This window comes from Cynocephalus volans, chromosome 14 (assembly GCF_027409185.1).
Source record: "Cynocephalus volans isolate mCynVol1 chromosome 14, mCynVol1.pri, whole genome shotgun sequence".
Classification (NCBI taxonomy): Eukaryota; Metazoa; Chordata; class Mammalia; order Dermoptera; family Cynocephalidae; genus Cynocephalus; species Cynocephalus volans.
In genome coordinates this window covers 63979108-63998277 of record NC_084473.1, presented here as the reverse complement: position 1 = coordinate 63998277, position 19170 = coordinate 63979108, and the positions used below count along the sequence as shown (strand labels likewise).

The following is a 19170-nucleotide window of genomic DNA, read 5'->3' as shown; positions in this document are numbered from 1 at the left end:
GAGGCAATAGAGCCCCAAATTTAAAAGATTACTAAAATCTTTAGCAATACATACCAAGAAAAAAATAGGTAACATACAGATAACCAATGCCAAGGATAGAAAAGGGGACATTACCATAGATCATCTCAACAGATGCAGAGTAAACATTTGATGAAAGTAAGCATCTATCCATGGTAAAATCTCTGGGTAAACTGGGAATAGCAGGAAACTTCCCCAGTCTGATAAAGGATAACTACAAAATGCCTACAGCAAGTGTCATACTTTCCGAGTTTGGGAACAAGACAAGGATGTTTGTTATCACTACTTTCCTTCAAATTTTACCGGGGGGAGGGGGGGATGTCATAAACAAAGAAGTAAAATGTATAAGGACTGAAAAATAAGAAATAAAACTGCCTTTATTTGAAGATGATATGATTGTACACACAGAAAATTTAAAAGAATCTATAGATAAATTACTGTAATTCATAAATCAGTTAAAAATATTAACTACCTTGGAATAAATGCAAAAAAGTTAGTGAAAGTCCTCTGTTATAAACTGATGTATTGATATAAATATATCAATATGAATATGTTGAAGCCCTAACCCTCAGCTTGGCATATTTGGAGACAGGGCCTTTAGGAGGGTAATCAAGGTTAAATGAGATCATAAGGGTGGGACTCTGATTGGATAAAATTACTGTCCTTATAAGAAGAGACACCAGACAGCTCTCTCTCTCTCTCTCTCTCTGCACACTCAGAGGAAAGGCAACCTGAGGATAAAGCAACCCTCTGCAAACCAGGAAGAGAAAACACTGATCATGAACTTCTAGCCCGCATAACTGTTGAGAAAGTAAATTTCTGTTGTTTAAAGTCAGCCTGTGGTATTTTGTTATGGCAGCCCAAGCAGACTAATACAGCCTCTCTGAAGAAAGCTATAAAAAAGTGTTGAGAGCTATTCAGGTAGATCTAAATAAATGTAACAGTATAGCAGTTCACGAATTGGAGGATAGCAATTCTCTCTAATGTGATTTTCAACAGTTTTTCTCAAACTTTACTGTGTACGTAAGTTACAGAGGGATCTTGTGGAATGCAGTTTCTGATTCATGAGGTCTGGGGCGTGGTCTGACATTCTGCGTTTCTAACAAACTCCCAGTTGACGCTGATGTTACTGGATCTCAGACCACACTTTGAATAGCAAAGATGTATAGATTCTGGGAAACCCCACTCAGTGTCCTAGCAGAATCCCCCTCTCTCTATATAGTCATCTTCATATGTTTTGTATATATCAAGATGATTCTTAAAAATTTTGTTCTCATTATTGCTTTTCTAGATTATTCTTAGCATTAACTTAAGTATTTTCAGAATGGTTTGGTAGGTTCATTTTTAAAGATTTTTATTATGGAAATGTCCAAATAGCAACCTTAGGGAAAACATACCATGAATGCCCAGGTACCTGTCAACTACTGACCTGTATTCTACAATTCTCAGCATTTGGTCAGTCTTCCTTCCTCTGTTGCCTCCTTCTCTGTCCCACAATGGATTACTTGGAAGTAAAATCATACATTGTAACATTTCACTTGTAAATATTTCAGTAGGAATCTCTTTTTAAGCATAAAAACATTTAATGAAATTGATACTACTTCTCAAAATCATCAAATACATAGAAAGTTTTCAAATTTCCCCTATTGTTTTATAATTTATTTATTAAGAAAACTGATGTACAGCTTCCCCCCCACCCCATAATGTGGTTTAATATGTTCCTCCAACTCCTCCATTACCTGTATTAAGTATCTATAGGAGGCTGGATGAGATTGGGCTTTTGTTTGTTTGTTTTGGAAGAGTACTTCATAGGTGGTGGTGTATACTTTCTATGGCATCCGAGAGAAGGCACATAACATCTATTTCTACTTTTTGTGATATTATGATTTATCAATCAGCTCCCGCAGAAGCTTTTCACCACTGGATTTAGCAGCCATTGGTAGTAAATACCCGATCCATTATTTCAATAGGGGTTGCAAAATGGATATTCTAATTCTGTCATTCTTATTTCATTATTAGGTAAAATTCTTCTTCTAAAGAAAAATTTTTCTTGATCAACTCTTGTTACCCTGAGGTGTAGTTAGTTACCTGTCAGACTTCAGAACAATGAGTTGATTCTCTAGCATTCTCAGAAGGCGACCAATTTTTTTAAAAAGTATAAATATCAGCTCTGGATTTTTCACTTTTCCTGTGTGTCACTTTTTCGTAGATATTGTTTTTGATGTCCCAGTTGTTCCATCTTTGGCTAGTGGGAGGCTTTTCAGGTTGCATGTTCTTTTGATACAACCCCAATAAGTCTGCAGCTGCAGCCCAGTTCACTGCTTTGAATTTAAGTTCTTTTCTGGTCCACAGAGATTTTTGTCTTGTTTTTGAGTTCAACTTTATCTGTTTGTTTTTCTGTCTTTATACTTTAGCTATCATTGCTTTCTTTATGGAGCAAAGTGGTGAATCAAAACATCAACTCATAGTTCTACAGATGCACAGGTGAAATGTGTGGACCAGGAGTAACTTCCCTGAGGAACACAGGTAGGACTCACAGGATGGGTCAAAGGATGGAAATGAATCATGGAATGCTCAGATAAATTCCAGGAGTGGAGTTTCTGGGTCACAGCTTCCAACTTCTTAATGCACCATATTGCTTTACAAAAGGATTATACTGGAGGACTTCCGGTCAAGATGGCGGAATAGACGGTCCCTAGCGTCACTCTCTCCCACAAAGCAACTGATTTAAACTATAATAACATAACAACAAGTGCATATGGAACGGGGAGACATCCAGCGGGGGAGGCGGAGACTCGGCAGAAACCACACACCCTGCTGGGCCACCACTGCGTGATCCAGCAGGTAGGCTTCACTGGAGGCACCCGGCTCCATTCCCAGCCCCGCCTAGTGCGCTCGGAGAGGGAGACATCCATCAGGGGAGGCGGGAACTCCACGGGGACCACACTGCTGCCACATGATCTAGCAGCCTGGCCCAATGCGTAAGGAGCACAGAGACGTCCAGCAAGGGAGATAGAAGCTCCATAGAGTCCACACACCCTGTGGAGGGGCCAGCATCACATGATCCAGCAGCACGTAGGCTTCACCGCCACCACCCAGCTCCATCCCAAACCTGGTCTAGCACGCACAGAGCAGGGAGACATCCTGTAGGGGAAGGGGAAACTCTGCAGAGACCACATGCTCTGTGGTGCCTCGGTGCATCCCAGCAGCCCAGGCCAGAGCACACGGAACAAGGAGAAGCCCTGCACGGGAGGTGGAAGCTCAGCAGAGACCACACACCCTGAGGTACCGCCCCGTGATCCAGCAGCCCGGCAGAGTCCAAGCTGACCACAGAGGTGGCTCCCCAGAGAGGCCCAAGACCTGAGGCAACCACACAGACAAGGCACTAGTGGCCAACTGAGCAGTCACGGAGGTAGCCATAACAAATTGGCAACCACAGCAACATCTTAGTTAGTCAATAGTGTCAAACATGTGGACTGTGAAACGCCCTGCCACAACAAATAAACATAAAAAAAAATACCAGAAATACAAGAAATCAAGACAGTACAACACCAAAAGTTAATAAATCTCAAGCTCTAGATCCTATAGAACAAGAAGCCCTTGAAATGACTGACAAGGAATTTCGAGTGATAATTCTAAGGAAACTGAATGAGATACAAGAAAACTCAGCTAGACATCATGATGAAATGGGGAAAATTATACAGGACCTGAAAGAGGAAATGTACAAGGAAATCAATGTACTGAAAAAAAATGTAGCAGAATTTGCCGAACTGAAGAAGTTATTCAGCAAAATATAAAACACAACGGAGAGTTTAACCAGCAGCCTTGCAGAAGTTGAAGAGAGAACCTCTAAACTTGAAGATGGGCTGTTTGAAATAACACAAGCAGACAAAAAAAAAAGAAAAAGAAAAAAGAAAAAAGAATCAAAGACATTGAAGAAAATCTGAGAGAGATATCAGACAACCTTAAGTGCTCAAATATCCGAGTCATGGGTATTCCAGAAGGGGAGGAAAAAGGAGATTGCATTGAAAACAGATTCAACAACATAAGGGCAGTAAACTTCCCAGGTATAGGAAAAATTACAGATCTTCAGATCCAGGAAACTCAATGATCTCCAAATGTATTCAAACCAAAAAGGTCTTCTCCAAGACATGTTATAGTCAAATTGGCAAAATTCAAAGACAAAGAGAGAATCTTAAAAGCTACAAGAGAGAAGTGTCAAATCACCTATAAGGGAGCCCCAATCAGGCTCACATCAGACTTTTCATCACAAAGTCTAAAAGCCAGAAAGGAATGGGATGATATATTCAAAATACTAAAAGACAGAGATTGCCAGCCAAGAATACTCTACCCTGCAAGGCTATCCTTCTGAAATGAAGGGCAAATAGTATATTTCTCAGACAAACAAAAACTGCAGGAGTTCACCACCACACGACCACCCTTACAAGAAATTCTCAAGGGAGTACTGGGTTTGGTTCCTGAAAAATAACTACCACTGCCATAAAAACCCAAGAAAAATCAAAACCCACTAGTATAATAAAAATGGCATTCATGAACAGAAAACAAACAAACAAAAACGCTATCTACAACCTAAGGAACCAACAAACACAGAAAACAAACAGTAAATCAGAAAGCAAGGAACAAAAGACACCTAAGTCAACCCAACAATCAATAAAATGCTAGGAATAAATCAACACTTTTCAATAACAACTCTTAATGTAAAAGGCTTAAATTCCCCAATCAAAAGACACAGAGTGGCTGACTGGATCAAAAAGGAGGACCCAACTATATGCTGCCTACAAGATACCAACCTCACCCATAAAGATTCACATAGACTAAGAGTGAAAGGATGGGAAAAGATTTACCATGCAAACAGAAAAGAAAAACGAGCTGGAGTAGCTATTCTTACATCTGACAAAATAGACTTTAAACTAAAAACCATAAAAAGAGATAATGAGGGACACTACGTAATGATAAAAGGACTGATCCATGAAGAAGACATAACAATCATAAATATGTATGCACCCAATGTTGGAGCAGCCAGATTTATAAAACAAACTCTGTTAGACCTAAAGAAGGAAATAGACACTAATATCATAATAGCAGGGGATCTGAACACCCCACTGTCAATATTGGACAGATCATCTAGGCAAAGAATCAGTAGAGAAACACAAGATCTAAACAACACACTAGACCAATTGGACTTGGCAAATATCTACAGAACATTCCATCCAACAACTTCAGAATACTCATTCTTCTCATCAGCACATGGATCATTCTCCAGGATAGATCATATATTAGGGCACAAATCAAGACTCAGCAAATTCAAAAAAAATTGGAATTATCCCATGTATTTTCTCAGACCACAATGGATTGAAACTAGAAATTAATAACAAATGAAATTCTGGAACCTATAAAAACACATGGAAATTAAACAGCATTCTACTTAATGACATATGGGTCCAAGAAGAAATCAAGCAGGAAATCAAAAAATTTATTGAAACTAATAAAAATAATGATACATCATACCAAAACCTGTGGGATACTGCAGAAGCAGTACTAAGGGGAAATTTGTCACATTAAATGCTTACTTCAGAAGAATGGAAAGATGGCAAGTCAACAACCTAATACTTCACCTTAAAGAACTAGAAAAACAAGAACAATCCAAACCTAAAGTTAGCAGACGGAAAGAAATCATTAAGATCAGAGCAGAACTTAATGAAACTGAAACCCAAAAAATGATACAAAAGATCAACGAATCAAAAAGTTGGTTTTTTGAAAAGATAAATAAAATCGACAAACCATTAGCATGGCTAACAAAAAACAAAAAAAAAAGATGAGAGAAGATTCAAATAACAAAAATTAGAAATGAAAAGGGTGATATTACAATTGATTCATCTGAAATACAAGGAATCATTCGAGACTACTATAAACAACTACATACCAAAAAATTTGAAAATCTGGAGGAAATGGATAAATTTCTGGACACACACAAGCTCCCAAAACTGAACCATGAAGACGTAGAAAATCTGAACAGACCAACAACAATAAAGGAGATTGAAGCTGTTATCAGAAAGCTCCTAACAAAGAAAAGCCCAGGACCAGATGGATTCACAGCAGAATTTTACCAAACATTCAAAGAGGAATTGACACCAATTCTTTACAAACTATTCCAAAAGATTGAAACAGACGCTAATCTCCCAAACTCATTCTATGAAGCAAACATCATCCTGTTACCAAAACCAGGTAAAGATATAACCAAAAAAGAAAACTACAGGCTGATACCCTTGATGAATATAGATGCAAAAATCCTCACTAAAATACCAGCAAACAGAATACAGCAACACATACGTAAAATTATTCACCACGATCAAGTGGGATTCATCCCAGGGATGCAAGGTTGGTTCAACATACACAAATCAATAAATGTGATATACCATATTAATAAAATCAAACACAAGGACCATATGATCATCTCTATGGATGCTGAAAAGCATTTGATAAAATTCAGCACTCATTCATGACAAAGACCCTCTATAAGTTAGGTATAGATGGAAAACATCTCAACATAATTAAAGCCATATATGATAAACCCACTGCCAACATCATCTTGAATGGGGAAAAGCTGAAAGCTTTTCCTTTAAGAACAGGAACTAGACAAGTATGCCCACTCTCACCACTCCTATTCAACATAGTGTTGGAAGTACTAGCCAGAGCAATCAGAGAAGAGAAGGAAATAAAGGGCATCCAGATTGGAAAAGATGAAGTCAAACTGTCCCTGTTTGCAGATGACATGATCCTATATATCGAACAGCCTAAAGCCTCTACAAAAAAAACTCTTGGAGTTGATAAATGATTTCAGCACAGTAGCAGGATACAAAATCAACACACAAAAATCAGTAGCATTTCTTTTCTCCAATAGTGAACATGCAGAAAGAGAAATCAAGAAAGCCTGCCCATTTACAATAGCCACCAAAAAAATAAAATACTTAGGAATTGAGTTAACCAAGGAGGTGAAAAATCTCTATCATGAGAACTACAAACCACTGCTGAGAGAAATTAGAGAGGATACAAGAAGATGGAAAGATATCCCATGCTCTTGGATTGGAAGAATCAACATAGTGAAAATGTCCATACTAGCCAAAGTGATCTACAAATTCAATGCAATCCTCATCAAATTCCAAAGACATTTTTCTCAGAAATGGAAAAAACTATCCAGACATTTATATGGAATAATAAAAGACCATGCATAGCCAAAGCAATTCTGAGCAAAAAAAATAAAGCTGGAGGCATAAAACTACCTGACTTTAAACTATACTACAAAGCTATAATAAACAAAACAGTATGGTACTGGCATAGAAACAGACACATTGATCAATGGAATAGAACAGAGAATCCAGAAATCAACCCACACACTTACTGCCATCTGATCTTTGACAAAGGCACCAAGCCTATACACTGGGGAAGAGACTGCCTCTTCAGCAAATGGTGACGGGATAACTGGATATCCATATGCAGGAGAATGAAACTAGACCCATACCTCTCACCGTATACTAAAATCAACTCAAAATGGATTAAGGATTTAAATATACACCCTGAAACAATAAAACTTCTTAAAGAAAATATAGGAGAAATACTTCAGGAAACAGGACTGGACACAGACTTCATGAATATGACCCCAAAAGCATGGGCAACCAAAGGAAAAATAAACAAATGAGATTATATCAAACTAAAGAGCTTCTGCACAGCAAAAGAAACAATTAACAGAGTTAAAAGACAACCAACAGAGTGGGAGAAAATATTTGCAAAATATACATCTGACAAAGGATTAATATCCAGAATATACAAGGAACTCAAACAACTTTACATGAAAAAAACAAGCAACCCAATTAAAAAATGGGCAAATGAGCTTAGTAGGCATTTGTCTAAGGAAGATATACAAATGGCCAACAGACATATGAAAAAATGCTCAACATCACTCAGCATCTGGGAAATGCAAATCAAAACTAAACTGAGATACCATCTCACCCCAGTTAGGATGGCTAAAATCCAAAAGACTCTGAACAATAAATGCTGGCAAGATTCCATAGAAAAAGGAACTCTCATACATTGTTGGTGGGACTGCAAAATGGTGCAGCCTCTATGGAAAATGGTATGGAGGTTCCTCAAACAATTGCATATAGATCTACCATATGACCCAGCTATCCCGCTACTGGGAATATACCTAGAGGAATGGAAATCATCAAGTCGAAAGTATACCTTTTCCCCAGTGTTCATCACAGCACTCTTTACAATAGCCAAGAGTTGGAACCAGCCCAAATGTCCATCATCGGATGAGTGGATACGGAAAATGCGGTACATCTACACAATGGAATACTTCTCAGCTATAAAAACGAATGAAATACTGCCATGCAACAACATGGATGGACCTTGATAGAATTATATTAATTGAAACGAGTCAGGAACAGAAAGAGAAATACCGCATGTTCTCACTTATTGGTGGGAGCTAAAAATAAATAAATAAATTCACACACACACACACACACACACACACAAAAGAAAAAAAAAAAAAAAAAAAACGGGGACGGGGGAAGAAGACATAACAACTACATTTCCTTGAAGTTGATATGACAAGCAAACAGAAAGGACATTGTTGGGTGGGAGGGAGGAGGGGGAGGAGGGAGGGACGTTTCGGTAATGGGCCACAATAATCAACCACATTGTATATCGACAAAATAAAATTAAAAAAAATAAAAAAGCATCAACTCATGACACCATCCTGAGTGACAAGTCTACAAGAATTGTTGAAATGATAATCCATGTGTAAGATATCTTAAACAAATAAGCTGAAATTCTAGTGAATGATGACATTGCACAAAAATTTAGTGATCATGAGACACACAGAAGGAGACAAAGAGTCCAGATAGAGTCAGGTGGAAGGTTTAGTCTTGGCCACAGTAGAACTGGACATCAGAACTCAGATTGCTGTGTATGTTTTTCCCCAGGTCAACCATAGAAGATGTTTCTATTCTCATTCTAGAATGTGAGTTAGCCCCTCTCAACAAGTTATTTTGCCTTCTTTAAGTTTTGGCGTAAAAGATTCTTCCAGATGATATTCATCTATATATCTGGTGTTGGGACCAAGTCTCTGTTCTGCGACACTCATTTTTGTTGGAGCATGCTTTACTTGACAATTAGCCAATATTTTAAGTTCTTTTGTGGATACTGCAGGAATAATCTACCCACATTTTGTTTTTTAAGAATCCTCTTATGCAGTTCACATTAATTACTGAATAGGTAATATTTTTAAAAGATGTGTATTTCTAGTTAAAATGATACATACTTTATGCTGAATGAAACTGTCCAAAATGTGCTTATAATTTAAAAAGACAAATTTGTGTGCATGTGTGTGTGTGTGTTTAAGTGTTGTTTTGGATTTTAGTATTATCATTCTTATCTGGCATCACAAAAACTTCCACCCTTCCTACCCAAATCTTTAGGATTAATCTTTTTTTTTTTTTTTTTTTTTTAACTCATCTGTATTTGTTACAACCTTTTAACCAGAATGTGACCCAGGCACTACATTTCCATTCACAAGCCTCGCTCTGAGTTACTTTTCGAACGAGCCTAGGTAGGCTTATAATTTTGTTCCTCTAAACAATACTTTTCTTTGGAAAACAAGCCCTGCGGAGAGTTCTCCCATCAAGTTGGTCTGGTTTAATATATTTATTTCTACAGGACTACTACATGCAGAATTGGTAACTACAGGGGGCGTAAAGTTTGAAAAGTAGATCCTAAAAGATGAAACAAGTCATTTTAACATTTTCTTTGAACAGCAAGGTCTAGCTCAGAACACTTCAGTAACAAGATTTCGTCTATTACAGAATCTGCCTTGATAGCTAAACACTTCAGACCACAAAGTTAACATTAAGTTACATACATCTTACAACAAACGTTAACTCAGTCTGTTAAAATAAACCAACGTGAAACTAGAAAAGCTTTACTATCTTTGCTTTAGCACCTGAAGTATCACAGTATCACACAAGTAGAAAGAAATCTTATCTTCCCTTTAAGTAGTTATTGTCATGCCATACAGATTTTTTAAATGTTAACAAAAATAAAGAAAAAAGTCCTTGAAAATATATTATCAGCGGGAATGCAGATAAAGTACTGAACACGTGTAGAGGCCATTCTTCAGGCAGAGCTTAGTCTACTTTTTCCATGCGTGACGTGTCATCGTCCCCTTCGAGGGGCGGCATTTCTTCAGTTACAGCAGCACTGCTATCATCAGCAGTAGGATCGTCTTCATCAATACCCAGACCAAGTTTGATCATCCTGTAGATCCTGTTGGCATGTGTCTGAGGATCTTCCAGACTGAACCCAGAAGACAGGAGCACAGTTTCGTACAGCAAGATGACCAGATCCTTCACAGACTTGTCATTCTTGTCAGCCTCTGCTTTCTGCCTTAAGGTCTCAATAATGGAATGGTCAGGGTTTATCTCCAGGTGTTTCTTTGCTGCCATGTAACCCATTGTTGAGTTGTCTCTTAAGGCTTGAGCTTTCATGATTCTTTCCATATTTGCTGTCCAGCCATATGTGCTTGTGACAATACAGCATGGGGATATCACCAGTCGGTTTGACACAACTACCTTTTCAACTTTTTTCTCCAATATGTCTTTCGTAATCTTGCAGAGGTTTTCAAACTTTGTTTTTTTCTCTTCCTGTTTTTTTTTTTTTTCTTCTTCATCTTCTGGAAGTTCCAAGCCCTCTTTGGTAACTGACACTAAAGTCTTCCCCTCAAATTCCTTCAGCTGTTGAACACAGTACTCATCGATAGGCTCGATCATGTAGATCACTTCTAAGCCATGCTTCCGAAGATGTTCCACAAAGGCCGAGTTAGCTACCTGGTCCTTAGTCTCACCTGTGATATAATAGATGTGTTTCTGGTTTTCCTTCATTCTGGTACAACAGTCCTTAAGAGAAACCATCTCATCACCAGAAGCAGATGTGTAGTATCTTAACAGCTCTGAAAGCTTCTTCCGATTCTGAGAGTCTTCGTGTATTCCAAGCTTTATATTTTTAGAGAACTGCTCATAAATTTTTTTGTAGTTCTCTTTATCTTCTGCCAGTTCAGTGAAGAGTTCTAAGCATTTTTTGACCAAATTCTTTCTGATAACTTTCAAAATTTTGCTTTGTTGCAGCATCTCAAGAGAAATATTTAGAGGCAGATCCTCAGAGTCCACCACCCCTCTGATAAAATTCAGATATTCAGGGATTAGCTCCTCACAGTTATCCATGATGAAAACTCTGCGCACATACAACTTAATGTTGTTCTTTTTCTTTCTGTTTTCAAATAGGTCGAAAGGTGCACGTCTTGGGACAAAAAGAAGAGCTCGAAATTCCAGTTGTCCTTCAACTGAAAAATGCTTCACTGCCAAATGATCCTCCCAGTCATTGGTCAAGCTCTTGTAGAATTCTCCATACTCTTCGTTAGTGATGTCATCAGGATTTCTGGTCCAAATAGGCTTTGTTTTGTTAAGTTCTTCTTGATCAATGTACTTTTCTTTAATCTTCTTTTTCTTTTTCTTGTCACCATCCTTCTTTTCTTCTTCTTCTTCATCAGAACCAACATCTTCTATTTCAGGTTTGTCATCAGATTCTTTTTCTTCTTTTTCTTTTTCCTCTTCTTTTTCATCCTTTTCTTCAGCCTCATCATCACTGACTTCTTTATCGCGTTCCTTTTCCACAAAAAGTGTAATGGGATAGCCAATAAACTGAGAATGTTTCTTCACAATCTCCTTTATTCTTCTTTCCTCCAAGTACTCAGTTTGATCTTCTTTCAGATGCAAGATAACCTTCGTTCCACGACCCATAGGTTCACCTGTATCAGTCCTAACTGTGAAGGATCCCCCTGCTGAGGACTCCCAGGCGAATTGCTCATCATCATTATGTTTGGTGATCACAGTCACTTTCTCAGCAACCAAGTACGCAGAATAAAAACCCACACCAAACTGGCCAATCATAGAGATATCTGCACCAGCCTGCAAAGCTTCCATGAATGCTTTGGTGCCTGACTTGGCGATAGTACCAAGATTATTGATTAAGTCGGCCTTGGTCATTCCAATTCCAGTATCCACAATAGTGAGGGTTCGATCTTGTTTGTTGGGAATGAGATTAATGTGCAGCTCTTTCCCAGAATCTAGTTTACTAGGATCTGTCAAGCTTTCATATCTGATTTTATCCAGGGCATCTGATGAATTCGAAATAAGCTCCCTAGAAAGATCTCTTTGTTCGAGTAGAAAGTATTGATAATCAATGACATCAACTGGGCAATTTCTGCCTGAAAGGCGAACGTCTCAACCTCTTCCTCCTCCATTGGCTGGTCTTGGGTCTGGGTTTCCTCAGGCATCTTGGCTACGAGACCGCACAACCTCAGCGACAGAACCACACCAGGACGCTGAAGCAACTGGATTAATCTTTTAACTTGTAAAGTAGTGAATAAGTAAATATACACATCAATAAATAATAATTTTCTGAGGTACTTTTGAAATATGAACATTTTCTTTAAATTTACTTAAAAATATACGTTATATTTCACTCAGCTAAATTCTTTTTATTAACTTCAGAATAACTTAGAACTTTCTTTTGGCAGCAAAGATGCTAAACTTAATCCTAGACTGATAATTGAATTCTTCTGAATTATAATTTAAATCAATTCACCTGGGGTTAGTTATTGCCATTGAAACTAGTTCAGTTAGTTTTCTAAAATACTACATTTACTTAGGGATCATACATCCCTTTTCATTTCTAAAAGGACTAAACATATCCTGCTTTCTTAAAAATAAAGCAAAAAAGTAGAAATAAAAAGCAACACAGAACATCTAAATCAGCATTTCTCAAAAGCAGTTTGGGCACTTTGGGTACTTGTCAAAAGGGCTTGGGCTTCACCCTGGGGGCCCACTGAATCGGAATCTGGGGCCCAAGAATCTGCTTTTTAACAGACTTCCCAGGGAATTCTTGTGCACATTAAAGTCTGGGAATCACTGATCAAGGTGGAGGAGCGAAAATCGACATCACCAGGAACCTGAGATGGATAACTTCATCCACGCAGTACGGCTGTGGGTTTTGGCTGACACTTTCTAGAAGCTAAGGGGTGAGGGGGAACCCAAAAAAGCCAAAAGAAATCACTTTGGTTCATGTGGTTTTAACCTTCTGTCCACAGAATTATACACGTTCATCAGCAAAGTTCGTGTTTCTTGGAAATTGAACTCAGGGTTTTTGCACAGGAAACATAGGGACATTGTGGGCAATAGCCTAAACTCCAATTTTTTAAGATTCACATTATGATCCTTTAAGTGCACCATGCATTTATGACCTGGAAAGGGTGAGCACAAGTAATAAGTTTTAAGCTGGCAAAGGAATTTCTGAAGGCAATGAAGATAATGTTGTCTAGTTGCTTTGCCTTATGGCAATCTAGCTTCTGAAGGGTGGAACTTGGACAATTTGGAAGAATAGATAGTTGGCTTATTCATTAGTTTATTTTAAAATATTAACTGAACATCTTAAGGGAGCATTTGGCAGAATTGAAGCATGGTTTATTCATTACTAAATTCCCCAGTCAGTATCTGTTTTTGGTAAAAGTGACAGCCATATGCTTTGCAATCAGATGTGTGGGGGCAAAGTCCTTATCTGATTGTGAAAAACCTGCATGCGGAGGAAGGTCTAAAGCCCAGAATGCAGGCCTGGGATGCAGGTAGCTTAGTGGTACATGCTGTAGAGCCAGAATTTAGGTTTACCAAGACTATAGAAGCTTGTATAAGTACTTCTTTGGAACCAAACGCTTCTTAGCAATGCAGAAATGACTTTTTCCTAAACACTTCTAGGGCATATGCCAACTACTCTATAACAACCATAATATTTCTGGAAATGAACCTCAAGATGTTTCTTGTGGAACATATGCTCTTAAGAAGAACTATATCTTAATAAGTTAACTCCAAATGTTACCAAACCATGTGGGGTTTGGAAAGCCAATCATCAAAGCATGTGTCTTTGCAGTAGAGAAAGAAAGTTTAATCGCAAGGAGATCATTGTGAGAAGGTGGGAAATTAGCAAATCAGATCCACCTTCTGCACAACAGGGAAGTGGTTAGGGGGAGTGCAGGCATGGGGGACTGCAATAGGTCTCAAAAGTTTGAAGCAGTCCTTCAGTGAACTATACCGGGCATGAGTCATCTGCATATTCAAAAGATGGTGGAGTCAACAGGATCTGGAGGTGGAGTCCTCACCCTCTGCTAGCAAAGGTCAGACACTCAGCAGGGATGTCCACAGGTTCAGCCATCCTAGCCTGGTTTGGGTTGGGACGAGCTAACCTCAAGGATCCTAAAAAAACTTGGGCACACAACTGTGAATTCTATGCCAGAGGGCAGGTAGGAAGAAATAGAATGAGAGGTTAGTTATGGAAATTTATTGAAAGAAGGAGCAATTTAAACAGAGAATAAACTTTAATTGAAAGCTATGGTGACACAAATATTTAAATAAATTGGTTTGGCAAGTGGACTGTTTTATGACTGCCTACCAAAAAACACATCTAGGTGTACTGGTGCTGAACAACTCCTCCAGGCAGTAATATGCCACTGGGCCCTGTAGCTGCTTATGACCTCTGCAGCCAGAGTGACATCACTGGGCCAGCATTGCCTTTAGGATACTTTGGTTGCCGGTAACAGAAACCAAGTAAGTTAGTTAAATGACCTCGATGACACCACATTAACAAGTGGGAATTTATTACAAAGATTCAGAGCATGAAAAGAACAAGAGGTTGCACAGTGTTTGTGGTCGATAGACTAGTCCCTTCTTGGGCCTCCCAAAAATTCCTTAAAGGCGGTGTGTGTGTTTGTGTGTGTGTGTGTGTGTGTGTGTGTGTGTGTGTGTGTGTGTGTGTATCTGTCCTAAGAAGATTGTTTTATGATGAGAAGTTCAGACTATTGGGCATTAAAAAGTAATGTAAAAAAAGAGGTAAAAAATATTTGACAGCCGATAAGGTCTAAATTTCTTGGTTATGTTTTTATGTGGATCTGCAAACACCAGACTTTTTGTAAAGTGAGGTCTCACTAAATGGACTGGATAGTTTGTGGCTCCATTGTTGATTGAAGTCAGTTAATTTCCTTGTAGCATTCTTGTCTCTGCTTGAGTTGCTGTGGGTTCAGACATCCCTGGGAAGGGAAGGGAACACACCACTGTCAGGAATGGTGGTGACAACAATAGCCTCGTCACCTGTGGAGAACAAGTGAACAGTTAATGCTTGGAGGGTGTCTAGGATAAGCTCGGCATGGCCCCATGTTCATCAGGGAAATGGTATTGGTTTGAAGGGGCCAAACAAACTTGCACTCTTGGAAAGAACCTGGGGAGGTGGGGGGTGAGGACAAAGATCTGGGCACACAGTGAGTAGCAGGAATCTGCCAGGGATCGCCTCCAGTGTGCAAGTGAATGAAGAGCATTTGATGTTTTTACCTGTTGTGCTTCCTGAAGTTTGTTGCAGGGGAAACTCAGTCCCAGACACAGACAAGAAGCTAAGAATTCTTTGTGCAAACAAGAGTCAATCAAATTATTTCCTAGAGCAATGTAAGGGTGGCAATCAGACAAATGTTTGACAAACTTTATTGTCACACCAGATGTCAGAGGTAAGATGAGGCTGTCCAATGCCCAGGAAAATGCTCGGAAAAAGGGATAGATTATCATGTGGTTGATAGTTTATAATTCCTGCCCCTCTCAGTTTTAGTTGTCGAAGGCTTGACAATCCCTTTTCATACACTCTGGAACATCTTCCAAACTTATCTGATCTGTACTTTTACTCACCTAAAATAGGAGATGTCACTTCCACTTTTCAAGGTGACTCCACCTTTCGCTACATTGAAGACTGCGGTGGCTTATCCTCAATTTGAAATCTTGGGAAGGCATAGGTGTTACTGGAACTTTGATCTTTCATAAGATTATTGGACTGTCATAGGAAACGAGCTACTGCCTCCCCTGTCTCGCTGTCTACGTCAGTGTTTCTCAAAGCACAGTTCCAAAACTAGCAGCATCACCATCACCTGGAAACTTGCTAGACATGCACATTCGCAGGCCTCTCCCAGACCTACAGAATTAGAAACTCAGCAGGCAGGACTCCTCAGTCTCTGTTTCAGCAAAACCTGCAGGAGATTCTGATTTACTTTAAAGTCTGAGAATGATGATCAATGTTTGGGGGAGAAGACAAAGAGAGGATTCTTCAGCCTCTAGTCACAGGCTCCTGCCTGGGTTCTTGCACCCAGGAGGGTCCCTGTCTTTACCTGGTTGCCAAGGAGGCCCTGATACCAAGCCCTGAAGGAAGATTACCCCTCCCTGTGCTCAGACCTCTGTGTAGCTCCTGAGACATAGACATTGGGAATGAGGGTTCCTGGGAGCAGGGAGCAAGGCCTGGCCACCTCTGCATAAAAAGCAGCACATTCTCTTGTTGGAAATGTCATCACAACTGCGTGCCCAAACACAGCTCTGACTGGGTGACAGTGGTGCCAGCCAATGGAAATGCTTCCTCTGCCCACTCCCTAAAGCAAGTAAGAGTAAGAGAAATGGACACCTTCAACAAGTTCCAGTGACATGCCGGGCACTGTGCTTAATCAGCCCTTTGTGTACAAATTTCATTTAATCGTTACAACAGCTCCCTGTGGTTGGTACCTGTTATGGACTGAATGTGTCCCCCCAAATACATATGTTGAAGCCCTAATCCCCAATATGATGATATTTAGAGGTGGATTTTGGGAAAGTAATCAGGTTTGGATGAGATCATGAGGGTGGAGAATCCATGATGGGATTAGTGCCTTTATAAGAAAGGGCAGAGACCAGAGCTTGCTCTCTCTCTGCCACATGAGGACACAGTGAAAATGTTGTCATCTGCAAGCCAGGAATAGGGCCCTCGCCAGAACTTGACTATGCTGGCACCCTGATCGCAGACTTCCAGTCTCCAGATCTGTGGGAATTACATTTCTGTTGCTTAAGCCACCCAGTGTATAGTATTTTGTTAAGGTAGCCTGAGCAGATTAACACAGCACTATTATTATTCCATTTTATAAATGAGGAAACGTTTCAAAAGGACCAGGTAACCTGCCCTGGTTCACCAAACTAGTGAGCATCAGATTTGGTTATGTTCTGGGTGATTCTGTTCCTTGTCAACCTGAAGGTCCTATTTCCTGGCTGGCTGAGGGTTTAAATCCTTCCTTTTGCTTGGAACGCAGTGACATGGTTCTCTTAGCAACTTGGCCTTTGGATCTTCCTCCATGATCCAGGCCTCAATTTTCCTGGAGGCCACCTCATGACACTACAAAGTCCAGTTTAGGAGGAGGTATGTTATCCTGCTCAGTTCAAAGCTACTCTAGGGTGTTTGCAGGGGTCTCAGTTCCTTCCTTCTTTCTTTGGACATTTTCCCAGCCCCATGAACCTGCTGTTTCCTCAGTACTTGCTCAGGTACCATATCACCGACATTCTGCTCTAAAAAGAAAGTTCTCTCTCACTTTTCAAGACTATTCCCTCTCATCTTGAGGCTGCTTTTATTCACTCTAAGCAGACTGAGACCACCTGGGCTGTCTTTTAAAGGTTGGATTGCCATTTCCTCAAATGGGTATATTTTGTTTGCCCTGCTTCTCTGATGAGCTTGTCTCATTTAAGAGCAAGGACAACACTGGAACCCTGTATATTGCCACTCGATGAGTCTAAAGCAGAATTCTGAAGAGAAGGGCCCAACTGGATAGCTTTGTGACTGAGGAAAGAAATGAGCACGTGTATGTGTGTGTGTGTGTGTGTGTGTGTGTGTGTGTGTGTGGTGAAGCTTGATATTGGCAGGGAGGGAACGCTGCTATTCTGGATATATCTGTGTTTGTGTTGACATTTCATGTTTGTAAAACCTCCCAGATTGACATGTTGATCCAATAAAATCATCAAGGGAGTGAAATAAAAATACCCAGAAGATTGGCGGCCGAAGAGAAAACTGTGTGAAAGGCACCAGAAAACTCTGCGTGTTACATACAGCATTGCTAGAAGGAAAAATACAGGCAAGGAAAAGAAGCCCAGTAGGCATAGGGTGATGGCAGTACTCTGAGTTGACCTTGGGGTCTCTAATGATAGGCTTTTATCCCATAGTAACTGATTGACACAGAATTTACTAACAAATTAAGAAGTGTTCATTTTTTGAAATGTTTTGGACATTACACCAATTTTTTTTCTAGTGGGTTGTTGAAAGGACTCTATTATGTCAGGCTGGCTTGGACCCCAGGAAATGAGCTGGCACTCTTCAAAGTAAATGAAACATCATTTGTCATAGGATTTACAGGTGTGATTCAGGTCCTGAATTAAAATATACAATAAAAGCCCAGGGCTGAGGAGCTAAACATTTGCCAAGCTTAATGAGTCTTTTATAACTGGCATGTTCTGAGCAATCTGTAATCTTCTGTGCGCTATCTAGGCTTGACATGTTTGGTTTGTGTGAGCATCTAATCTGTTATCCTCACCTCCATGTAGGCCACTCTTTCCACTTGGCCATGGGCAGGAGCACTACCAGTTGTCTTTCTGGTGCTGATTGAAGGTTACTCTACAGATATGCTTTGGCATCTCCTGACTGCTGTCTTTGAGGAGAGGGGAACTTTGTTGATTTCATTTATTCTTTCATTTGGATGGGCTCATGGCAGTGGTGCTGGCCACAGTGGACAAAACTCAAGCTTTTTGTAGATGAAGTAGATTCTAGAAGTGACTGGGAATGTTACGGTGAAGTGCTGGGTGTTCAGGACCTCAGCCTGTCAAGTCATCAGTTGCCTGTGGGACCTGCCCCACAGGGAGCCAGACTGGATGAAGGACTCCCACCCCAATATACATCCCCTGACCTTTCTCTATGTCTGAAATTCCATTTAAAGATGACAAAGTACTCATACTTCATGTAGAACAGTGTTTTTCAACCTTTTTAGTTGTGGGCCCCTTTACAATTACACTTTATTGAGGACTCCAAAGAGCTTTTAAGTTGGCTTTATCTATTGATATTTATTATATAAGACAGGAGTAAATGAAGTTTTATTGGAACGTGGCCAAACTCCTTCATTTACATATTGCCTACGGCTACTTTTATGGTAAAGTG

General features: G+C 39.7%; 1 protein-coding gene across 1 annotated transcript; it reads right to left on the bottom strand.

Moving 5' to 3' along the window:
• Positions 1-9563: 9563 nt before the first annotated feature.
• Positions 9564-12470, bottom strand: LOC134362886 (heat shock protein HSP 90-alpha-like). The gene is given in 2 exon segments (XM_063078274.1): positions 9564-12295; positions 12298-12470. Coding segments are annotated over 2 exon segments (2202 nt in total). The 5' UTR covers positions 12428-12470; the 3' UTR covers positions 9564-10223.
• Positions 12471-19170: the final 6700 nt, after the last annotated feature.